Here is a 25,931-nt window from a genome sequence, read left to right as displayed (position 1 = left end):
GAGAACAATGGAGAAAAACAAGGAAGGTAATTTGAAGAAGAGAATGACTGGGCGAAGCTATAAACAATGGCTAAAACAACGAGCACAACAGAGATCCAAACACTCTGGTGATTTTTTTTTTTTTGGAAAAGCCCTGTACTTGTTTTTTTAATAAATAAATATATGTATGAAACAGTAGATTTTATCACTTTCTTAAAAGGTCTAATCAGTGGAATAATAAATTTTTTCAATTTTTTTTTAAAAAAAACCCTGTTCAGAAGATGCTGCTAAAAAGGAGGATCAATCGGCTCAAGAGCAAGAACACAAGGTGGAAGAAGTAAATGCACACAGGTATGTGCTTTAGAGAAGGAGTTACATTTTTTGTTTCTGAATTTTGGATCAATTTTTTTAAATGATTTTTATATAAATTATTTATGCCTACTAATTTTTTTTTGTACATAAATATAAAAATAATTGTAGAAATAATATTTTTTTTGGTTTGGAGTATTTGGGGTTATGTGCTAAACAAAATATTAATATTATTTGTACTTCTTGCTTTTGTTACCAACCAAAATGAAGCTGCAGAACAGTTGGTTATTAAGTAAGCTAATTTGTTGTGTGAGATTTTGATTCTGCAGTTTTCTGGTTTTTATTTTTTGGCATAATGTGTAATTCTCTAACTTATCTTGCACACTATTATCCGAGAATCTTCATGCATAATCAGTCATAAATGAGCTTAAATGAAGAAATGGGTATTCATCCAGGCACGGAGCAAGGTAGGGCCGAGGAGTTTATCCGACTTCTAGGTCAAAAAAATTATACTGTTATATAAGATTAAACAGTACTTTGAACCCTTCGACTTATTAGCAAGTTCACTTCTTCTATTTTGAAACTCTTTCATCTAGCCGATCATCTTGTTTGGGACTGAGGCGCAATTGTTGTTGTTATTATGGAGTATTTCTCTGTTTGTCGTTTTTTTTTCCACATTCATTGTTGTGATACCATTCTATTGTGTTCTTATTCTTTTTCAGGGTGGATGATCGAAGAGAACAAATTTGTTCATCAAAGGAGAATGTCAGTAAATGTTTAAGATTGATCTTCAACTGTTTCCTCTTTTAATCAGTTCTAATGGATATAAAGGTTTCGTTTGGTGTGCTTACAATTGCAATGTCAAAAAATCATGTTAATTTATTATGAAGTTCGCACAAGTGCTGGTATTTCCAAAAATGCATAAGTGGTGATGTTTGACTGAACCCTTACTAGTAGCTTTAGGTTTAATATATAACCCAATTATGATAGAACCTATATCAATCAAATCTTTAAGGTGAACCAAATCTTTTGATTTAAGTACCTTAGATCAAATTTACAAGATAGTCGATAGATAACAAAGGAGGTACTTCCTATTTATATTAGGTGGCAGAAGTGTTATCTTCGAACTTTACAGAATTTTTTTTAAAATTAATTTAGAAAGCCAGGTATGCAAGGGTGTTGCCTAGTCGTCGATGAAACTTGGAATATATATTATGGTAATTAATGGACATATCTTCGCAGAGGCAAAACCGTTTGGTGATATCTTCCTATTTACCTAAGCTTGGTGTGCAAAGTTAACTGTTATTTGTATTTGTGGAAGGATGCAAACATTCGGTTTAATGGTCGAGGAGTGTGCAAATTGACCTGAACACTATTGTTATCACATTTTGTTTTTAAAGAAACCATTAACCAACATTTACCTAGTAAACTATGATGAAGGAAACGTACCAATGAGACAAAATGATGATACTTGGCTGCTCGTTTAAGCAGCTTTTTTTTTTGTTAAATTAGGACAATAAGTAACCTGAACTAGACAGAAACTTTAAAATGTCAAAATGGTAGGTTAATTTGGTAGTTTGAAATTTTGGTGCAACTCCATTGTGTTTATGGACATACTTACATGCCATATACTATGGAAGATATTCTTGCGGTCTTTTCGAGCTGCATAAAATAATTTCTCATCTCCAATGAGGTAATGGAAAATATCAATTAATTGATCTCATGATTGCAGTCTTTACACTTTAAATCTTCTATTTCCCACACAGAAGTGGTTTAAGCATCCCTATTATTTGGTATTTTGTTGCAGTGCATACAACCGGTCTTCTGATAATGTTTTACTCTTGTTTGCAGTCTTTCAAATCCTTGTTTCAATTCTCCTTTCTAGACTACAAGTGAAATGTTTGATGCAGTTGTTTCTGTTGTTTCTTTGTTTGATTGCTTGCTTTTCCAAGAAATATATTTCCCCTCAAGTTTTATGTTTTTCATATAGCAAATGTTGGTAGTGTCTTTAAACATTTTATAGGCTGAGAGAAGTTCTTAAAATCTTTTTAGCTTTACTTTAACCACTGAATGCTCTTTCATCTTCAGATATCTCCTTCTATTATGTTATACTAATAGAGTTTTTCGTGCTCAAAGAGGTCTGATATACTAAGGTCTTTCGGACATAAGGAGAATACAACATCCCTGTTAAAGAGAACACAAATATTCCTGTTAACAGGTTTTATGGAAGGCACCATGTGAAGTTGGAATGTAAATTTTAGGGTTCTAAGTGAGACTAATAAGAACCTGTACAACAGACATTTTGAAAAGTTTTGTTGCTGCTGCTATATTGGTCTTTTAATCTTTGGCCTAATCTTTCCTTCTGGAAGTGATGCAAAATGTTTTTTTGGGAGGCTGATTGTCATTTTTTTTTAATCTTGGACAATATGAACTAACTGATAATTTGTCTTCTATACTTTGTAGGTCAAAAAGGTCACTGAGCCTTTTAAAGCAGAGCTTAAAGTTGACAGGACTCATGATGCGAATTGTGTGGGCTCCAAACAGGATGATAAGAGTGGAGGTGAATCTAAGGACTGTTCAATATGCAAGCAGAAAGGAAATCTATTGTGAGTTGATCAAACACCATTAGTTACTTCATTGTAAATCCAGGTACATCATGGTTCTAAAAGTTTGAGAAAAAAGGAACTATGAGCCATAACCCACTGTAAGCTTTGCGTCTATTTCTCTCACTCTTCTAGGGTGTCAATGGTTTTAGTTCGACCGATTATATCAAGAAATTTATATCATACCATTTTAAAAGTATCTTAATGTGTATAACCAAAATTAAACTTTTCCGAACCACTCCAATCATCCTGATTTCTCTTGGGTTTCAATTCGGCTTGGATAATTTTTGGTCCTTTAAATTTAAGTTGAATAAGAATATAAATGTTATTCTCAAAAAAAAAAAAAAGAATATAAATGTTACTGGGATTGCTATTTGTTACAAAATACATATCAACTTCAATATAACATATAAAAAGTTCCAATTCTCTTTTTAAGAAAAAAAATGAACCGAGTAACATTTACTTTTAAAACAAACCTACTTTCTAAAGTTTTTTATGATTTTTGACGGTGCATCATGCCTCAACTATCAAGGTTACATCATTTGAAAGTATTGCTTCTTGTTGATGCTATTCTGTTGAACATACATTAAGAAAAGCCAAACTAAAATTAGGTGACTGAAGAAAAGAAGGATTAAAAAAACCTGATAGTGTAATGGATTTTGTTGAAATTAATTATTTTCATTCAACTTTGTCTCATTTAAGACAACCGGAGAATATATTGAAAAGAGTTCGACTCCCCCATTCTTCAGTTTGTTGGTACGAATTAGTTGAATTATTTCTTGATTTCATCCGTTTATTCCTTCAATTCACAGTCATAAGGGGCTAATTCAATATTGTATAGCATAGAGCACAAGTAAAATAAAAAAGGTAAGGGGAAGTACTTTTGGTACCTTCTTGGTATTTGCTTGAATAAAATTACCATTACCTTATAAGAAAAGGTAATGCGAAGTTGCACATTTTCATTTGGAATATATCTCTACTACTTTAATTGTTGTACTTTCCAAATAGTGAAACTATACCACTCTATTTCTTAACAACAATAAGAAAAATAACAGAAAAGAAGAGTAAATTATGTGAATCATTCAATAGTTAACTTAAATTGGTAAATCTATATAGGCATGTTACCTTCTCAAAAAAAAATATAGGCATGTAAAAGTCTTGATACCTGCTAAGGCTCAAAATACTAATGTTTTATGCAAGTAAAATTTGAACCTAATGATTAAGTTCTCTAAATGAAAAATGAACCTAATGATTCGGTATGATTATATGCTCATACGGGAACCTATATATGAAAACAAATATGGTTTAGTTAGGCTTGTTTCCATTGGTGTGGTTGGTTTTAAATTTTCTTGACACCCCTCGTCCCCCCAACCTTCACTCAGTAGAAAGAAAAAGAAAAAATCCACACAACATAGAGATATCAAAAGTTAAACAGAGGAAATATCATGTAACTCAATATCTTTATAAAGTCATCTCATAGTTTCTTATTTAATCTTTTGAAAATTTAAAATCTACACAATGCATCAAAAAGCTGTAGTTGAAGTAGGAAAATAGTCAATGTTTCCAGGGTCTTGGTCTAACGGGAAAGGTATTACAAAGCAAGATGCGTTAAGAGCATGTCACCAGTATGAATTCTGCCTTCTGAACCAAGTCTGGTGGTTTAGTGGAGAAAGGTAGGGGAGTAGATCCATTACCCCACCATTTTTCGAAGCTGAGAACAACAGATGTCTTGGCTATAAATGAAAAAGGAGAATAATCAGAAACACATTAAGACCATTTTATTTTAGCTGCCTTGGTTTTGAAAGACTTGGAATGTTTGCTGAAAGAGATTATATGTAATTCTGGCACTATTTGTCATTATGATTGTGAAAGAACTTGAGCATCCACACTTTTAACAATGACTTGTCGGTGACAATGTTCAATTATTTTGTGTTTGGTTCTTTGAAATTGGATGTCCCTTAATGAATTGGATCTCTCGGCATGAACCTTATAATGCTGAAGGATTCTTATAGTGAAGAAGGTACAACTGCTTGGGAAAGTGCTGTCTGTTTCCGGAAGGACAAAAGAAGTTATGTGTAAGGAATTGGAGAGAATAACTTGTATGTTATTCAATAGGTAAACATGTATAAATATAATAACATTAGATGCTAACTAAGGAAAGAAATAAAGAGAAAATCCTGAAGATATGCTATCTATCTATATCTTTGTGCAATATCAAGAAATAGATCTATATACATTCCGTAACACTCCTCCTCAAGCTGGAGCATGTATATTGATCATGCCTAGCTTGTTACAAAGGTAATCAACTCGAGCTCCATGCAATGCATTCGTGAACAAATCAGCTACTTGTTCTCCCGTCTTCACGTTGCCCATAGATATCAAGTTTTCTTGAATCTTCTCACAAATAAAATGACAATCAACCTCAATATGTTTCGTTCTTTCATGATATACCAGATTTGAAGCAATATGAAGGGCAACCTAATTATTACACCAAAGTTTTGATGAAGTAGAATGCTTCAATCCAATTTCAGTTAAAAGATGATGCATCCACATGATTTCACATGTAGAATGTGCCATTTTTCTATACTCGGATTAGTTAGCTCTTTATTTGTTTATCTCGCCCTTTTTTCTTTTCTTCGATTTTAGATGGTAAAAAAGAGAAAGGAATTTCCAATCTTGAACCTAGCTCTGCGCAGCTTGGATGAACAAAATGTGCAATGCATGGAATGAGATCAGTACCATACCCTTTTCAATTTATCTAGTGAACATAGGCTTCGAGTGTGTACCATCGAGATACAATGTTTTGTTTCTTACCTCTCCATGACACCAAATTTCCACCTACAAAAACACAGTAACCAATAGTAGATCTTCGATCAATCTTGGATCCAGTCCAATCTGCATCTGTGAAACACTCAATGTGAGAGTGTCCATGATTGCTATACAATATGCCAAGTTCAGGGGCTCCTTTTAAATAGCATAAGATCTGTTCTAAAGTTGCCCAATGTCTGACTGTGGGTGTGGACATGAACTGACTAATCACACTTCATGCAAAGGCGATATCTGGACGAGTCACAATGAGATAATTTAATTTCCCAACCAACATTCTGTACTGCTCTGGATCTTCAAATGGATGGTCATCATCTTTCATAAGATGCACATTAGGAACCATTGGAGCTACAAGGTTTGGCAGCCAACTTTTCGGTTTCTGCTGGTAGTCTGAGATAGAAAAATTCCTTTCTTGCTTCTAGATACTTCTATTTCCAAGAAGTATTTAAGTTGTCCCAAGTCTTTTGTATGAAACTTAGTAGGTAAGAAAGACTTGAGAGAAGAGATACCTACAAAATCACTTTGTGTAGTGACAATGTCATCGACATATACAACAAGGTGAATAGTTCCAGCATCAGATTGCCTGTAAAAGACAGAATGATCACATTTAGGGATGGCAATGGGGCGTTGTAGGGCGGGGGCGGTGCGGGTTGTGCTTAACCCTCAAATTTTTTTAATCTACCCCGCCCCGCCCCGCATAACAACTCTTTTCATTTTCAACCCGCCCCACCCCGCCGCGCATAATTTTTTTAATATTTTCTTTTTCTAGTTATGTTTGATACTAAAAATAAAATTCATAAAAATAAATTCATTTTTCATTAAGTTATATTAATTTAATAGGATAGTGACTTAAAATTTTATTTTTTAGAGGTCAATTTGGAAACATGTAAGAAATTGTATTATTTTTTATTGAACCATTTTCATTTATTATGTTGAATAATTTAGTAGCTTTAATGAAATTATCTTAATAAATAATGCTCTATCACTCTTATAACATGTAAAAAGTTAAAATTAAGTTTGAATCCACATAAAATCACATATTCCCGCAACCCGCCCCACCCCACATTAATTTTTAAAAAACCCACTTCAATCCACCCCGCATCCGACCCGCCCACACAACCTTAAACCCGCTCCTCTCCACATAGCCATAAACCCACCCCGCCCGCCCCGCATCCGCCCCGCCCCATTGCCATCCCTAATCACTTTTGCCCTTTTTGAGTCCAAACTCCTAAACTACCTCGCTAAATTTTCCACATCAAGCTCGAGGACACTGTTTCAAGCCATACAAGGACTTCTTCAAATGACAAACCTTTCCATGCCGGTGTTTTGGAAGTGAGAAGCGGAAAAAAGCAAAGAGGGCTCTAGCTAACTCGTGGGCGCTTTTTGTGCAAGGAATTGGAGAGAATAACTTGTATCTTATTCAATAGGTAAAATACAATAACATTAGAAGCTAACTAAGGAAAGAAATAAAGAGGAAATCCTAAAGATATGCTATCTATCTATCTTTGTACAATATCAAGCAATAGATCTATATACATTCTGTAACAAACCTGATATAATAGACTCTAGCTACTTCTTGGTTTTGTACCTGAGCATCACATCTCCTTTTTTTTTTTTTCAGATGCTGTACTGGAAGAGGATGTAAAAGGAACTTCCATCTTACTTGTCTTGTCCCCCTTGTGACCTATTTTCCACCTGGACCATGGCATTGTTATTGGTGTATCAGAAAAAAGATGAAATTAGGTGTTCATGCTATATCTGAAGGAATAGAGTCCCTTTTGGATGCCAGACAGCTTAGTTTGGGTGATGAAGGTACATGCTATCTACAATTTTTCTTATATCTTGTTTTGATTACGTTCTACAGTGTGACATCGACTGGTCTATTTGTACTTTTCTAATATGGAACCAGTGGTGCAAAAGCGGGAGTATTTAGTGAAGTACAAAGGTCATGCTCATGTTCATAATCGCTGGATTACAGAGGAGCAGGTGCGTCTTGAGGCTCCAATAGCCCTTACGAGATTCAAGAAAAATCACAAGGTACAATGATTATCATAATCTTTTCTTGCCTTCTTTCTTCTGCAAGTCACCTTTGAAAGCTCTATGATGATTTCTCCAGAGTGTAAGTTGGAAAACTGAGTGGAGTCTTCCTCATCGTTTTCTAGACAAGAGGAAGTTAGCAGTTCTGGATGATGATGCAGATTGCCATTATGAGTGGCTTGTGAAATGGACAGATCTTGACTACAGTCATGCCACATGGGAATTGGCGAATGCTTCATTTCTAATGTCGCTTGAGGCAGTCAAACTCATGACAGATTATGAAATCCGTCATCAGCAGGCTAAGAAAGAATCACATCCTTTGACGGAAGATGAGGTAGTTCTTTCTTTTTTATCAAGTAAAAGTATTTTCATTCATAAACATGGCATAAATAGCCTTATACCAGGGGTATACCAAAAGGTACATAATCTACAAAACAATATTATTCTTTACAAACTCCACCCAATCATCGATGTAAAGCTAAGCTTGAGATTCAGGAGGATCCTTTCTCTTCAACGGTTCAACATGCCTTGGGTGTACACCAAATTCATGGAGTACTAGGAGCAGTATGACACTTAAAACATTCTTTTGACTGAAACCTGTCAAGAAACATGAGACTGTTGATTTCACATCCCTTTTCCTTCTACTGACAAAACATAGTTACTCAGTTTCAATGAATAGAGCAAAAGTTCACACATTTTGTTTTTTCTCCTTAGCCTGTTTCACAAAATTATTCTGTCATTACCTGCTTACCGAAGGCTTTTGAATATTTATCTTTATGCTTCTACTGAAATTGCTTTTGATGCTGTTGTTATTTTGATGTTTCTTTAGCTAATATGCAACTATCATTTACATGTTTGCCTTGTCAAGATACACATCTTTGGATGATGTTCTGCAGTTGGTCAAAACTATCAACTATTGTTCTCCAGTTTTATGTTTGAATTTCAATGTGGTCACCTTCATCTTTAAAAAGACTTGGACACTTCTCAGTTCATTTACATAGATTTATGAGCAAATTAGGACTTGACTTCCCCATTACGAAATTTATGCAATCTTGGCAGTTTTCATGCTAATCTTAGTCTCAGTTGTTGCTATGGAATTCGTCAAGTATTGAGCTGATGCTAAACTTTTTATTGCTAGAACAAGTTTAGCAATTCCATGGAATCACTTACATTTGATAGAGGATACACCTATTCACCGGGAGAGTTCTGCATGCCCTCAAAATTCTAAAAAAAGTTGCAGTGGCCTTGATCCATTCTGCATGATTCTTTAGTAGTTAAACTGAACCTAGTGTGTGTGAAGGAGAGAGAAACTAGTGTACATGTCCTCATTATTCTAGGAATTGCATCGACCTTGATCGGTTGATCTATTCTGAGCTCGTTTGGCCATAAAAATTGTGAAATTTGAAAAAAGTCCTTTTTTTTTTCAAAGTGAACAATGATATTTGGAAATTGGAGTTGTGTTTTGCTATGAATACAAATCGGAGTTGTTTTTTATTTTTTCGAGTGATTTGGAGTGAAAAAAGTGAAAACAACTTTTAGTGTTTAGAATTTCTGAATTTAATAGCCAAACATGATTTCTGAAATTTAACTCCGGAAAAATGTATAAAAATATTCACACCCAAAAAATATATTTTGAGACGGTAACTTTTACATACAACTTTCCTGCTCACTAGTTCTGTAGACTCGCTTGGCCCTTGGCACTTTAATGAGTGTGTAACTTGAACCTCAGATCACTCATGGAGTTTATTGTGGAGTTTCAATCTTCCTGCCTTCAGCTTCTCAGAAACGCAGTTGAAGTTGACACTCAGTTTGAGATCAAACTAGTATCTAATATTTTGTTCTTTTTTTTTGATAAAGGTAATGTTGTATTCATCAGCATTAAGGATATGCTGGAGACCTCCAAAAAATGGTTTCCACCAAGAGAAAAAACAAAAAGGCTAATAGATTACAAAGTGCCTATAAAATCCAAAATTTGTGCAATATCTTCTATCCCTTCCTCTTTACACCAAAAATAAAAAGTAGTCAAGCAGTTCCATTTGACTTTCTCTATTGAATTAGCTTTGTTATCATAGCATCTGCTATTTCTTTCTTTCCAAATACACCACCAAATGCATGATGGTATTATACTCCACCACTTTTTCTTAGATTTTCTCCCCCCTCTGCTGATCCAGCAACTAAGTAGATCTGCTGTATGCTCAGGCATAATCCATTCAGTATGTGTTAGTCCCAAAAAAAGGTTCCACAATTGTGTTGTCACTTTGCAATGGAGGAACAAATGGTTATTGGTTTCCTCAGTCTCATTACAGAGAGAGCACCAAGAAGCAATATAGAAACCCCTACTTTTTAATTTCTCATGAGTGGAGCATGCTCTTCTGACAACCAACCAGGAGAAACACTTTACCTTGGTTGGCACCTTGTTCCTCCAAATCTGCTTCCAAGGGCCAGGTTTACCACCTGGATACTCATTTACCTCTTTAATATATAGCTTGTTAACAGAAAGGCTTCCATCTCTAGAATGTTTCCATATGATAGAATCTTTTTCTGCTGATAACCCATTAAAATCATTGAGAACATGTAATAGCTCAGCCACTCTCCCGATCTCCCAGTCATTTAAATGCCTTCTAAACACAATATTCCATCCATGAATTGACCATACCTCAGCCATTGTTTCTTCCGGATTGGTACACAAGGAAAATAGGTCAGGAAATAAGCCCATCAGTGCCTCATTTCCATTCCAATTCTCTTTCCAGAATAGGATTTTCGTCCCATTTCCCACCTTGTAGACTATGTTTCTACTTAGATCAGGCCACAAATTTCTTATTGTTCTCCAAGCTGACACCCCGTAAGTGCTATTCACAGAGTTGGAGACCCAATTCCTATTCAACCCATACTTATTGACTATCACCTCCCTCCATAGTGCTTCTTCCTCAGTGTTGAACCTCCATAGCCATTTTGACAAGAGACATCTATTCTGCAACCCCAAGTTTCTGATTCCAAGTCCACCAGATTGTTTATGTAACTGTGCAGTCTGCCATTTGACTAAATGCAAACCCTTCCCTTCTTTATTCCCTTTCCACAAGAAATCTCTTCTCAATTTGTCAAGTCTTTCTTCCACTTTGGCAGGCATAGGGAATAAAGACATAACATAAGTTGGAAGAGAGTCCAACACAGAGTTTATTAAAGTGACTCTCCCTCCCAAAGAGATATACTGAGCTTTCCAATTGGCCAATTTCTTCTCTGTCTTTTCAATTATGCCGTCCCAAATTTCTAGCTCCTTATGATTGTGTCCCAATGGCATGCCCAAGTAAGTAGTGGGAAGATGTTCTACTTTACACCCCAATGTCCTTGCTAGGCTCTGAAGTTGAGGGACTTCTTTAATTGGGAAGATGCTGCTTTTCCTCCAATTTACTGACAAACCCGAGACTGCTTCAAAAACCACCAAAGTCATTCTTATATAGGCAACCTGTTCAGCCTTGGCTTCACAGAAAATAATAGTGTCATCTGCATAAAGCAGATGACAAATCTGCATTTCCCTTCCTGAAGAGTTTCGGACCTTGAAGCCTTTTAACCAATTGTTTTGGGTAGCTACTCTCATCATACTATTATAGCCCTCCATGGCTAGGATGAAAAGGAAAGGAGAGAGTGGGTCTCCCTGCCTTAGACCCCTTTCTGATGGGAAAAAACCAACAGGTTCTCCGTTCACTAAAATGGAGAACCTAACAGTTTTTATGCAATAATCGATCCACTTCAGCCATTTATCCCCAAAACCCATTTGTTTTAGAATCTTGATTAGGAAGCCCCAATTGACGTGGTCATAAGCCTTTTCTATGTCCAGCTTGCACATAATTCCTGGATCATCTCCTTTAACTCTGGTGTCCACACACTCACTTGCTATAAGTGCTGCATCAATGATCTGCCTACCTTTTATGAAGGCCATCTGGTGTTTATTCACAAGCTTACTGATCACTTTCTTTAACCTTTCTGCTAGTATCTTGGCAATGATCTTGTATATTCCACCTATCAAGCTTATAGGTCTGAAATCTCTCAGTTCCACAGCTCCCACTTTCTTGGGAATCAATGCCACATAGGTTGCATTTAGGCTCTTCTCAAACACTTGGTGATCATGAAATTGCCTCAAGGTGCTCAGTATATCTTCCTTAAGCATTTCCCAGAAGCTTTGATAAAAACTCATCGGGAAACCATCCGGTCCTGGGGCCTTGTCACTGGAACACAACTTGAGTGTCTCAAGGACTTCATCTTCCTCAAAATGTCTTTGTAGCCAATCTTTTTCCTCCACACTGATGCTTTCACTCCCTTGGAGATTAAAATGTGGCCTCCATTGTTCTGATTCCTTGTAGAGTTTCTGGTAAAAGCTTACAACTTCGTTCTTGATCACCTCTGGTTCAGAAATAATCACACCTTCCACTTCCAACTTCTCGATTATATTGAATCTTCTGTGTGATGTAGCCATTTTCTGAAAGTATTTGGTATTTTTATCCCCTTGCTTGAGCCATTGTACCCTGGACCTTTGTCTCCATGCTATTTCCTCATTCTTGGAAATTTCTGCAAACTCATTGAATAACTTAGCTTTGTGTAGACTCTCCTCCACATTGAGTGTTCTCTGCTCCTGGATAGTTTCAAGACTAGCAATCTGGTTCAGCACATCCTCCTTTCTATGTTTCCAGTTGCCTCTATTCTCCAGCTCCCATTCCTTCAATCTCCCTTTGAGTAGCTTTAGTTTTGTTGCCAACCTAAAAGAAGCTGTTCCATTTACAGTGAAGGATGCCCACCATTCTATTACTTTTTCTCTGAACCCTTCCACCCTCATCCACCATTGCTCAAACTTAAAATAAGTGTTCTTGAGATTTAGCTTTCCGCAGTTTAGAGCTATTGGACTATGATCAGAGCCTACTCTCGGGAGCACACTTTGTCTAATTTGCGGGAACAATTCTTCCCAATGATTAGAGTAGAGGAATCTGTCAATTCTGGAGGCTGTTGTGTGGTTCTCACCCCTTCTCCAAGTATAAGATCCTCCAAATAAAGGAGGGTCAAATAACTCCATCTCGTTGATCCAGTCAGTGAACTCTGTCATTTCTCCAGACAGATAATGGCTGCCAGTTCTTTCGTTTGGATATCTTGTAACATTGAAGTCGCCACACACCACCCATGGTCCTTCGAAGGAGTTTCTAATTGTTGTCAGCTCCCTCCACAGTTCCTTTCTTATTATTGGATTGCAGTCAGCATAAACTGCACTTAAAAACCAAGAGAGATTATGTACTATGCCTTCTAGTTTACATGTAAGCATCTGACCAGCAGTCCCTATTAGCTCCCCCTTCCAATATCTTTTGTCCCACATTACTACAATCCCTCCACTTCTACCCACTGCATCTAAGTGGAACTCACCCATCCACCTGTTTGCCCACACCTCTTTGAATAATGCATTGCCAACTCCCCTCAACTTTGTCTCTACAAAGACATAGACATCAGCCCCCCACTGTTTAGTTAAACTCCTAATGAGACTCCTTTTGCTCCCCCCATTCAGCCCCCTTACATTCCAAGAAATAATGTTTATCTTCATTTGAGTCTAAGAGGTGTTGTTCTCCCTCTACCTCTAGGTTCCCCATCTTTAAAGTTCATATGAAATTCTAAGTTTCTTAGCTCCTTTGGTACGCTATTCTGGTTGTATTCCTTCTTGGTGGCCTCTTCTTTTTTATCCAAGTAGCCTCTCTTTTGGTCTATCTTCATGAGTAATTCAAAGGCTATTTTATCACATCCCTCGAAAGCTGCTCCAAACCTCCTGCTGAATTCAAGAACGTTAGACTGCACCCATAAAGTGGCTCTATCTTCAATCACCTTTTCTGAGAGAGGCTCTTCCATCTGTAATGGCATCGGCTCTTCAAAAATTATCATGTGTCCCTTGGACTTCTCCCCCTGATCACCTTCATCCTTTTCATTCGAACCATAATCCTTCTTCTTAGAGGAATTTGAGCTGACTTCGTCTCTTACCTCAGTGTGTTGAAAGTCAGAAATTATCAATTCTTTGCCGCCGTTTGCCGTAGGCAAATTTGACTCCATTCTCATCATATTCTCCAACTCAGTTTCTGTATATGAGTTTGGAGAAGTTGGAACGAAGATCTGGTCTTCTTGAGAAGATATAAGAAGAGGGTCTGGGCTTATTCCTTTAATGAAGTCACACTTTGGGCTTTTAGAAGCTTGGACCTTAGGAGGCCCAAAACATTTCCCACATACCCAAAAACCTTTTAAACTCTCAGCATCTCCTGGGTCCACCTCCTCATATGAAACCACGTGCCTTGCAATATCCCTGTGACTTCTGAGCAATGCAGTACTAGGAACAGTTGTCTTCTCTATATCCGCTGGATAAAAATTTGAAATTTTGTCCCTAAATCTCTCTTCTGTCTCAATCTGGTACAGACTAGGGCTTGCAATAGCTTTCCCTTTTTCTTTCATCTTATTGACTTCTCGATCCCTGAGCCCATCTTCTTCCTTCTTCCTGTATCTCGCCGGAGCTTCAATCCAGACGGGAAGAGTAAAAATAAGGTCGCCATCGCTGATCTCAATGCTGGAAGGGATTTTCTCTCTTGGCCCCATAACTCGAAGTCGGGCCTATCTCAGATTATTTAAAAGTATTTTCAAATTTCTTGTTGTCAAAAGTATTTTGCTTCTGAAGTTTCTTCCTTATTAAGGTAACCAATGAAAGGGAAAAATGTTAACTGTCCAACATGTTTTTATTGTGTTTGTAATTCTGTAGCCTAAATGAGGTCATGTTTTTCCAATATTCCTGCAGAAAAGGAAAGCCAAATTTCCAGAACTACCGACGCCTTTATTTGGAAGTGCACCTCAAGTCTATAGCAATCATCTTTCTTTTATCAACAGTCTTCGTAAATATTGGCAAAAGGGTCAGAGTGCTGTCATCATTGATGACCAGGTGGGTGGATGCTTTTCCAATTCTCCTTCTTATGCACACATCCTCTTTGCAACTACAACTATGCAGCCAAATTCTATCTAAAGTTCCAATGAACACAGTAGCAGGCTTGTGGCCTCTGCTGTCTGAATTTCGTTCCTTTGCACTACAGAGGTTTCAGCCTTTGGAATTTTGCTGAACCTCCATTTCTTTTCAAGTCATTCATACATTCTGATACATTGAGTTTCAAGCTTGCTGATGATTCTCCAATTTCTCTTTTGTTGTAATCTGATCCTCCAAGATTTTTACCTATTATAAATGCCTGCTGCTCCTTCTTTTGAGTCTAAAATATTAACTGGAGCTGAACTGTTCACTGTCTATAATTCACAGGAAGGATTTTGAAGGTGTTCTTATTTCTGTTGTCCTTGCCCAAGGATGTTGGTCTTCCTTTTCTCATAATCACAACTTCTGCTGCTCTTCTTCTGTGGGAAGCTGAGTTCTCACGTTGGGGTTATGCTAACATTGTTGTGTACAAAAGTAATAGAGATATACGGGCCATTATTAGGACACTCGAGTTTTTCAACAAACAAGGTGCCCTTATGTTTCAGGTTCTCCTGTCATGTTATGATGCTATTGTTGAGGTAAACCTTTTTCTTTTTTTTTTCGTTTTCATTTGTTTGCCATATGACTTATAATGAGAGATGAAGTATTCATGTCTTATTTCTCAAGATGGATTTTTTCGGAAGTTGTGCTCCACCTTAAATGATTACCCCACATTGTATTCAGTCACATTGCAGTATGGTATTATAGTTTTTCTGATCTATATTAGCATTCATCCTTATGTAGGATCTTGAAATGCCCAATCCTGTAGCTGGGAAGCAGATACTGGGTGATAATTTTTCTGACCTATATATAGCACTAGCCTTATTGTTAGATTGTCCCACATTAGTTGATCGAATGAGTTGTTGTCTCCTTGTATAGATTTAGGCAGTCCTCATCTGGGCTAACTTTTGGGTTGAGTTGGGTTCTTGATTCATTTTTTTACATGGTATCAGTGTTAGACCCATTTCTATCTTTCGTTTACTTAATGTTGGGTACCCGTGTTATATTGTCCATCCTCCCGATGTCTAGCACTTGGCGTGCCTGGGATGTTAGATTGTCTCACATTGGTTGATGGAGTGTGTTGTGGTCTCCTTATATGGTTTTGGACAATCCTCACCTCATGGACTAGCGTTTGGGGTTGTGATAAGGTCCAGTTTCTTAACTTATATGCAGAATCTTGAAATGCTTAAACCCATTAGTCGGGGTTGCAGATACAGTGTAATATTTTTCTGATCTATATTTAACATTTATCCTCATGCAGGATCTTGAAATGCTTAGACCAATAGGTTGGGGAGCAGTAATTATAGATCAGTGTCAGGGTTCTTCCATGTCAATGCATCACTCACAACTTAAAGTGCTCATTGCTGATATGAGATTACTTATTTTTCGTCAACTAGAGGTTTGCATTCTTCTATTCTGAATAGATTCCCAAGTATCTACAGTAACTTATGTCTCTTAGATGTATCAGGATAGATGTGATAGAAGGTTCAATCGTTGCAACATTCTCTCTTTTCTTGATCCGAAACATGACAAGGCCAACAATAAGCTGTTAGACACTGATTCTGACATAGATCTAACTGAATTCAAGGAAAGGCTTAAACACTTTGTTGCATATGAGTGCAAGTCCTCCGCTTCCAAGTTCATTGAATACTGGGTTCCTGTCAAACTCTCCAATGAACAAATTGAGCAATATTGCGCTTGCCTCTTTTCAAATTCAGCATGGCTTTGCTCATGTCTGAAGAATGACTCACCAAGCTCCCTCTGCGATATTCTAGTATCTACCAGGAAGGTTCGGTCTGGTTTGACTTTTTTAGCTTCCAGTAATTCAGTCTTAAAATGTAATACCTTTAGCTTTTGTGTGTGACATATCACCATATCTCTGACGTGGACTTTCACTTTGTTTTTAGTGTTGTGATCACCCTTACCTCGAAGATCGATCTCTGCAAGACGTAGTTATGGATAGCATTCCTGTAGATCAACACTTTGATGCTGAAATTAAACTAAGTGGCAAATTGGAACTCCTCAATAAAATTCTTCAGGAGATCAAACAGCAAGGACAAAGAGTCCTCGTTCTTTTCCGGGTATCTGCTTTTACTTCAATTTTTTCTTTCATTCTAGTTCTTTTCTGATTTCCATATGTGACTTTGATATCCCCAAGTAATTGCATGCGACCATATAAATGATGATTAGTGCCCCCCCCCCCCCCCCCCATTGGAGCTCTCTTGTATGTTCTTTCTTATTTTTATTTGTGGAGATGTATATATCCGTCAGGAAATGATCTTTCGAAAAGATTGAATTGATTGTTATTTGTTGGATTTGCTCTAATACACATGTGATCTTGTTTTATTTGTCTCCTAATACTTTGCGTAAGGGCTAGTGCCAATGTTTGTAAATTTAACTGATTCTATGTTGATAATGTTACAGTCTCTTGGTGGCTCTGGTGTTATTTCCATTGGGGATATCTTGGATGATTTTATTTATCGGAAGTTTGGTGGGGATTCTTATACGAGCATTAGTGGGAATGTTACTCGTAAAATGAAGGAAGCTACCTTGAACAAGTTCAACAATAAGGGAAGTGGGAAATTTGCTGTTTTGATGGAAACTCGTGCCTGTGTTCCCAGTGTCAAGCTTTCGGGAATAGATATAATTATTTTGTTTAACAGTGACTGGGACCCAAATAATGATTTAAGATCCCTGCAGAAGATTACAGTTTATTCACAGTCGGAGCATATAAAGGTATTACGTCTATATTCATGTTTTACTGTTGAAGAGAAAGCACTAATTCTTGCAAAGCAAGGTCTGACAATTGACAGTAATATAGAGAATATGAAACAAGCCGCTTGCCATGTGCTGCTAACTTGGGGTGCCTCTTATCTTTTCAATATGCTTGATTGTTTCCATGTACAATCTTCAATCTCAAAGAGATCATCTGAAGTTGCTGCTTTAGATGATGTCGTTGCTGAATGCTTAGGTTTACTGTCTAGTAACTGTGAGAACAGTGTTTATAACAGCTGTTCAAAGATATTGAAAGTACAGCAGAATGGTGGGACTTATCCAAGTAAAAAATCTCTACTTGGTGAACTGGAAATGCAACAAATGGATGATTCTTCTTTTGTGAGAGGATTGCTGGAGAATGAATCTCCCCACGTTTTCTGGACAAATCTGCTGCATGGAAAGGTTCCTAGGTGGAAACACTTGCCTAGTCCATCACGAGGGAATAGAAGGAAAGTTAGACTCCAGGGTGATTTGAATCAGCCATCTAAAGGGGAACAAGTTTCTGAAAAAGAGGGCAATAAAGTTCATCTTACTCCAGAGCCCAAGTTAAGGAAGAAAAGGAAATTGCATGTCCAGGGTAAACTTGGTATGTAGTGCCTAATTTATGTCTTTGTTCCCGGTAATTTTCTTTTATCATCAGGCACTGACATATTTGGTTTTTGATGCCAATCCCATTTTCTAGGAACATCTCATCTTTCTGCTGGTGATAAGAATATATGCAGGCGTCTTGCAACTAATCGTAGTCCTCAGTGTGATAAACCAACTAAAGACAATCATCAGAGCCATGAGATTTGTATTAATTCTTCCGGTCACCAGATTTTAGATTCCATGAATTGGTCAATAGACTCTTCTATTCAGCGGTCTATAGGAAATTTGCCACTGCAACAACATGCGAGTATGGGTGCAGTGAATGGTACAAGTATGAAAAGCAGAAACAGCCACGAAGATCAATGCCGTCCCGATGCCTCTCCAAACACACCTAACCTGCCTCAATCCCCTTACCTACACCCATTTCATATGGAGATGGAGAGGATACAAAAGGAGAGAGAACAAATTACGAAATTGCATGAAGATGTGGTTTGTCCTTCTGACCTCTGTCCTTTTCTTGTTCATTTGTGTCTTTTCATTTATTGTTTATTTTTTTAATCTAATTATGACAATGCTTCACATTGCAAAGACAGCTTAAGGTTTGATTTATAATTGTTATGCAGAAATTGCTCCTGCAATCTGAATTTGAAAAAGAGCTAGATTCAATTATGAAGAAGTATGATTTGCTGCTTCAGATTGCTGAAATGGAATTATCTCAAAAGCAAGAAGATCTTGATACGATCTTCAACAAAGTGCATGTGCATAAGTTGCTTGCCGAGGCCATGACACAAGTACAAGATACTGCTGATTCAGTTGGGCCACTGGAGATGACTGTAGGTATGCATTCCTAATGATTCATCTCTTGATTATAACTATGGTATCTGCAGTTGCATATGCTTTAAAAGAAAGCACTTCAATCAATCTGTTATTAGTGGAGCCAAGCATTTTAGAACTTCTATTGTTAGCAGTGGACAAAATGTTCAAATATAAAGCTATAGTCTCATATTTCTCTTTTTTCCCTGTTCTGATTCTGTCTATCCACAGAGCCTGAACTTGTCTAGTCTTTTGATATAACTTTGGGATATAAATGTGAAACATAATTAGGATAAATAACATGTCAAGCTCTATTACTTTCGGATTCTATTAACTTTAAACATTTCCTGTCTCTTGGATACTTTGTCTAGTTTTATAAATGATGTCTATAGTGTGTGCTTTCTCCAGATGTTGTTGGGAGGACTATTAACGGATCTGGAGAATCATTACCAAACAGACCAAGTAGTGTCCCAGCAGTTACTGCATCCATCTCAGAACCTGTCAACTCCGAGCAACAAGTGGCTGATCCTCAAATATACTCTGAGAATTTTCCAATGGCTGCCATTCCATCTCTGAATGCTGAATTGCCTAGAGTTGAAGAGTTAGCTGTAGTTAGACGGACAAGTGCAAGGGCCACCTTGCAAACAACATCCTCTGCTGATCTGCCAACAAGTGGTTCACGTCCGACCCCAACGCCAAACTATCAGTCCGTCATCCTTACACCAAGTCAACTCTCGATCCAAACTTCGAGGTATGCAGCGAGGCCTGGAGCAGGCTGTGAACAACGGAGACCAGCTCCACATCTGCTACATTTTAGACCGCTGCCAACAATGAATTCTTTGAATTCCAGCCTGTTGTAGCTCTTACACCACAATTTTACTCACCTGGTGGAAATACCAACAACATAGTCCACAATTAAGGTGATGAAACTTCTCATTCGATGATCAAATAGGACCAATTTTCCAATGAATGGTGCACTGCCAGCAGAAATTTGCTTCGATATCCAGGGCATCATATATTAGGTCTAGCTCGGGTTGATAGCTGGACTGTTTCTCATCTTTTGGTGTGACCTATAGTGGTGAATTACAGTACCAGTCTTAGCTTGGCACAGGAAGCTAAATTTGGTCACTTTGCTCTGAAGTGCTAGTGTTAGGGGTTTTTGCTGGTCTCTAGAATGGTGAGTTACAGATCAGGCTTGTCAAATTTCTAGGAATTCTAGGCACTGAATATAGTACTAGTATACAGGTAATGATTCCTTTCACCCATTTATTTTGAAAATTTTGGCTTCATACCGATTGAATATTTGATCTAACAGGAATGAAATTGCCTATTATTTTTTTACAGTTTTTTTGAAGATATGCTGTCAGAGAAAATAGTAGCTTTGTTGAAACAATGTCTTATTTCTTGTATGTCGATATGAGCGCTAGCTTCATGGTCTTTTATGCCATTGACTATATCACGATCATTTGAGCACGAAAAAATCTTATTCACACTCGATGTTTACAGCCAGGTGAAAGTATCTTAATTTCATATGTGAGGAAAACCTGATATTTGTTACAGGTTCAGATGTCAACCAATAAACATTCAGCTTTTGGTACCCATTGCCATTCTTTTTTTTTCTGAACTGTTCATTATTTTTGTTTAATTTCTTGTGCTAAAATGAAATTACGTGAGTATAGAAGGAAGGTTGTGGTAGGGTTGGCAACAAGCATTGTCAATTCATAATAAATCTTCCTAATACAAAATGATGATGATATGAGTGAAACTTTGAAAAATAATGATTCATATAGCTGATATTGACTTGTTTGGGACTGAAGCGTGGTTATTGTTGTGTTACACTAAAATGAAACTCAACCTATGTGAGCGCTCGCATTGCCGGTATCAAGCGGTAGGTTGGCAACCATTGTAAAACTTGTCAATTCATTTGATGAATCCTCCTAACACAAAATGGAGATGACATGAATTGAACTTTAATGGAGAAATGAAGATTCATATAACCGACCCAACTTATTTGAAACTGAAACATTTATTGTTGTCTTGTGTTAAATGAGATGTCTAAACAACCTGAAACAAACATATGCAAGAAAAAAACAAAGCCAAATCCAAATACAAGACATCTTTTTCACCATTACCTCCAAAAAGAAGGTCCATTTTTTGCAAGCAAACACTTAGCAGATTGGAAGAGGAGCACCATTCCAGCTCTTGAGACACTCCAACAATGGATCAATGATTTGTCCATTGCACAATGCTGTGAACACCTTGTCAACATCCTCACCGGGAGATCGGACTCTTTCTCCTGTCAACAATTCTGTTCCAAGTTCTTTCCTCACAAACCTGTACAATGGATATGATCTGCATTCTGTGATCCTGTTAGGAATTGAAGGGTTGCCACTTTCAAGAACAACTCTTGCATTCTCAACTTCATTAGGCAACACAACCTTTAATTCGTCCTCGAATGCTCCAATCTTTTGGAAGATTGAGTTGTTCACATTCATCTCACTTTCACCATTCTTCATTGCATAGTCAACAAGTACTTGTCTCAGTTTTTGCATCAAAGGGTAGTTGGAACTGCAAGGATCATCAGCATAGGCAAACAAGTATTCCCTGTCCACGACTAGAAGCAATTCCTTTTCACAGAATCTTGCTGGATGAAGCTCACCATTAGCATTCATTGTCAAAGTTCTCTTAGCTACTTGACTAACTGTGTCCTTAACTGCATTCTTCAAGTTCTCCTCCAAATGCCTCAAGTCTATAGATTGGCAAAGTGCCACTACATAGGTTGATGACATTAGCTTCAAGATATCGACAGCCTCAGCTGTTTTCCTAGCTGAGATTAAGCCCAAGGAATTCACATCCTGGTTGTGTTGCTCAGCACTTTGGACATGGGTAGTCACTGGATTTGCCAAGAACTGAAGTTCTGAGCAGTAAGAAGCCATCGCGATTTCAGCTCCCTTGAAACCATAGTCCAAGCTTGGATCCCTTCCTCCTGTGAGATTAGATGGCAACCCATTGTTGTAATAGTCGTTGACAAGTTCCGAGAACTGAGCAAACATCAATTTCCCAATTGATGCAAGGGCCAACCTTGTATTATCCATAGAGACACCAACAGGGGTGCCTTGGAAGTTACCACCATGCAATGCCTTGTTTCTTGAAACATTGATCAATGGATTGTCGTTCACTGAATTAATCTCCCTCTCAATCATCTTAGTTGCAGCGCGAATGACTTCAATTTGAGGACCAAGCCATTGTGGAGATGTTCGGAGAGCATAACGATCTTGCTTTGGTTTTTGAAGAGGATCCATTTCATGAAGCTTTTGAGCTGCCTTCACATAAAAGCTGCCATCCAAAATGTGTTCCATAATAGCAGCAGCCTCAATTTGACCAGGATGATACTTCAACTTGTGTGTCAAATGGTCAGTGAATTCAGGCTTTCCATTCATCACTTCAGCGAAAATCGCTGACAAAACTTCAGACATTACAGCAAGAATGTTGGACTCAAACAAGACAATTGATGCCATACCAGAACCAACTGCTGTGCTATTTGTAATTGCAAATCCTTCCTTAGGCTGGAACTCGAAAAATCCACCACTAATACCAGCAACACGGAACACTTCTTCAGCATTAAGGATCTCACCATTGGGTCCAACAGCCTTGGAATTAGGCCTACCAATGAGCAAACCAGCAATGTATGATAGAGGGACAAGATCACCCGAGGCAGTGAGCGTGCCACGGAGGGGCAAACACGGGGTGATGTTGCTATTGATCAACTTTGTAATTGCTTCCAAGATTTCAAATCTAATGCCAGAGTAGCCTTGAAGCAGAGTGTTGATCCTAACAAGCATAGCAGCCCTTGTTGCTGAATGTGGCAATGTATGAGAAGTTTCTGTTCCATTGCCAAATACTCCAGCATTCAAGAACCTGTAAAATCAGTGTCATCCAAGATTAGATTTTGAACTGAATTCTACTAACTATATACAAAATATAACAAGTGTCAATAGAGCATATGTCGATACTTCGAGGAAGAGCACCCTATTATTTGAATCAAACTATCGACAACAGAAACATTTTTAGACTAAACTACTAACTCAAGTTATTTTTTTGTTCAATTCACATAGTTTAAAGGCATTTTTTATGCTTCGTAAGTCTGCACACGTCCTTCCAAGTTGATAAAGAATTATTTTTTTTAGAAAAGAAAATTTTTGAATGAAGTGAAATGATTAAAATATTCCCACCCATCACACACACCATTTCCATAAACCCCATCAATTAAAGTAGGAGTAATATGATATGTCACATTATTTATTGACTTTATAACACTAATAAGTAACTTTTCATACTAACTTTAATATATGATAATTTGAAAAATAAACTAATAACTTGCTAATATGATCATATTATTTTACAATATGACAGTATATACTCCTTCCGCTCACTTTTATCTGTCATTTACTTCTAAAATATATTTTTATTTTTACTTGTCACTTTTTACATATCAAGAAAAAACAATTATATTTTTCCATGTTTTATCTGTGCATTAAATATTTATTCTCCAAATCACTTTTTCAAACCTAATACTGAACATCATTTAATAGAGATAGTTCGATAAAATACCTATATCCTATAAAATCTTTTTTAGGCTATCTGATCATATGAAAAATAAATACAAGTAACGACGAAATCAAACAACACACAAAAATAAGACAGTCAGACATGTTATATCGAGAGTGTAAAATAATCTTTGTAAGGACATATGAGAGTTATAGTGAATAATTAATTATTGTAATAGCTATTGACTCAAAATTACTAAATTATTTTTTAAATATGCTTAATCATTTTTGCTTCTCTATATAGAGATTGAGATTTTTTTTTATAATCGTGTCACAAAAATATAATTTTATTTTTATGTTATCAGATCATATGAAAAATAATTATAAAGTATGCACCGACAAAAACACAAAAAAATAAGATAATCGACATAACACAGAGAGTTATAGAAGTCTTTACACTATTAGATCACACGAAGAATAACTAAAACTCTACGAGTACCGTCATGATCATCAATGATCGAAAAAACAAGGTAGTCGACAAGCTATTTCGAAAAATGTAAAAAAAAATTATTTACACTATCAGTATATATATCAAAAAATTTAGATGAAAATTAAGTTATTTAATTTACCTAATAAGTTCCTTTTGTATATCAAAAAATTTAGATGAAAATTAAGTTGTTTAATTTACCTAATAAGTTCCTTTTGAAGACCACCTCCATTTTTGGTTCTTCTTTTAGAATTAGCACCAAAACCAGTAGTAATACCATAAATATCTCTTCCTTTACTGACACTATCCATAATCCAATCACTACTAGCTTTCACACAAGCCCTTGAACTTTCAGAAAGTTCCACTTTGACCCCACTAGTTTTGTTATTAGCATTTGCAATGGATGCAACTTGTCCAATAGTCAAATTCTCACCCTCAAGTTTCACAATTGGCTTCCTAAATTCATACACCATCTTTTTCACTTCATCCAAATGACTCCCTCTTAAAGATTCAGCAGCCATTTCCCAATTTAATGGATCATGAACATTGACATGTACATTTTGTGCAATTGATGAGGCCATTGGATCAAGAAAATGGCTAGAATTGTAATTGAAAAACTTAAGAGAAAAATGGAATTTACTTATAACAAAAAAAAATGTTTTGATTTTTTTTCTTTTTTTGGTTGTGATAGAAGGCAAGTGTGGTGAGTATAAATAGAGGAACAAATGTTGGTACGTAAAGATTAAAAGTGGTGAATTTTAAGTGTAATTAACGGTTGAGATTTGAGGATAACGTGATTAATTCATGCAACATTGGATTAATTTATTTTTTATTGAAAAAAGAGAAGATTTTGGTGGGGTTGGTGGATTTAGGATAGTGTTTGGAGTTGCTTTGGGTTGTTGGGAGAAAAAACTAGGGGTAATTTTACACTTTTCCTCTTGATATTGATTGATGAAATAAATAAAGGATTATCCAAGAAATTTAATTAGTGTTTTAAAAGGTAATTTTGGGACTCATCTAGGGTGAGGTATTGACAAAACGCTTCGAGGTTTACGTGTGGGGATTAGTTATGTGAGGCTTATGCCTTTAAGTGTCGACGGTAAACCTCTAAACATGCTTAATGTCCAGTGCACACCTAAGAGTTTCTATATAAATTATGAGTCAAATTCCTTAATTAACATTGTTGATCCTCATATATAATCTTTTGATAAATTAATGATGCTTAATAGTTTTTCATCGATAGAAATAACAAAATTGAGAGTAACTTGAATAATAAGTCGTAGTATTGCTAATCTACTATTTGAGAATACCGTAAGGGTGAATATCACTTAACATTTCTTTATAAGAGCTATATGGTCAAATTTTACATCGTTCACTTATCATTGATTTTCATTTTATTGTCCTACGTCTCAAAATTATCATATTCTAGTATTTCGTTATGTGAAAGTAATTTTATTTTTATTCATGGAGAAATGATTAATTAATTATGATACTTACAAAGTTTATTGATTATATGATCGTAATATATATTAAGAAATTGTGATTCTTTAATTGTTTGAAATTTAAGATGCATGTTATGAGTTGATTTGTATCTCATAATAGCTTTTATATAATTGCATAATTTTACTTGAAAATTATATTAGAAATTTTATTTGCTATGAGTTTCTTTGATTATGTTCTAAAAAAATTAAACAATTATTTTATTTTTTAGAATATTTTTTATGGTTTTATACAATTTTAATTTACTATATCATAAGTTTTAAAAAATTAAAGATTCATGAGGTGTCGCCTCATGCCGAGGGACTTACGTCTCACCTCCCTCCCACATTTCTCATCCAACACATTTTTCAAAAATATTAAATTTAATAAAGTCAAAGGATAAAATAGTAATATTATCCCTATTATTTATTGTTTCTTAAGACTGTCAAGTCAATAGTGAACAA

General features: G+C 36.4%; 2 protein-coding genes across 3 annotated transcripts; one reads left to right on the top strand and one right to left on the bottom strand.

The window, feature by feature from the left end:
* On the top strand, positions 1-19,954 carry LOC125838952 (protein CHROMATIN REMODELING 4-like). Its single transcript, XM_049517952.1, has 16 exons — positions 1-107; positions 258-330; positions 1,011-1,053; positions 2,752-2,894; positions 7,339-7,529; positions 7,627-7,754; positions 7,834-8,088; positions 14,560-14,704; positions 15,067-15,317; positions 16,040-16,177; positions 16,247-16,567; positions 16,686-16,859; positions 17,203-18,139; positions 18,236-18,630; positions 18,765-18,978; positions 19,363-19,954. The coding sequence occupies exons 1-16, from the start codon at positions 8-10 to the stop codon at positions 19,812-19,814; spliced, it is 3,960 nt and encodes a 1,319-aa protein (XP_049373909.1). The 5' UTR covers positions 1-7; the 3' UTR covers positions 19,815-19,954.
* A 1,150-nt stretch (positions 19,955-21,104) lies between these two features.
* Positions 21,105-24,611, bottom strand: LOC125838920 (phenylalanine ammonia-lyase-like). 2 transcript variants are annotated; one of them, XM_049517921.1, is made up of 2 exons: positions 24,190-24,611; positions 21,105-22,872 (listed from the first exon to the last, which is right to left on the bottom strand). In XM_049517921.1, the coding sequence occupies exons 1-2, from the start codon at positions 24,567-24,569 to the stop codon at positions 21,123-21,125; spliced, it is 2,130 nt and encodes a 709-aa protein (XP_049373878.1). In that variant the 5' UTR covers positions 24,570-24,611; the 3' UTR covers positions 21,105-21,122. The 2 variants fall into 2 exon arrangements, with proteins under 2 accessions (XP_049373878.1, XP_049373879.1); XM_049517922.1 differs by lacking the exon at positions 24,190-24,611 and adding an exon at positions 24,131-24,135.
* Positions 24,612-25,931: the final 1,320 nt, after the last annotated feature.

The sequence above is a fragment of the Solanum verrucosum genome, unplaced genomic scaffold (genome assembly GCF_900185275.1).
Source record: "Solanum verrucosum unplaced genomic scaffold, falcon-dt-bn FXZP01000163.1, whole genome shotgun sequence".
NCBI classification, from domain to species: Eukaryota; Viridiplantae; Streptophyta; class Magnoliopsida; order Solanales; family Solanaceae; genus Solanum; species Solanum verrucosum.
The sequence above is the reverse complement of the archived record's forward strand: the minus strand, read 5'-3'. Positions and strand labels throughout refer to the sequence as shown.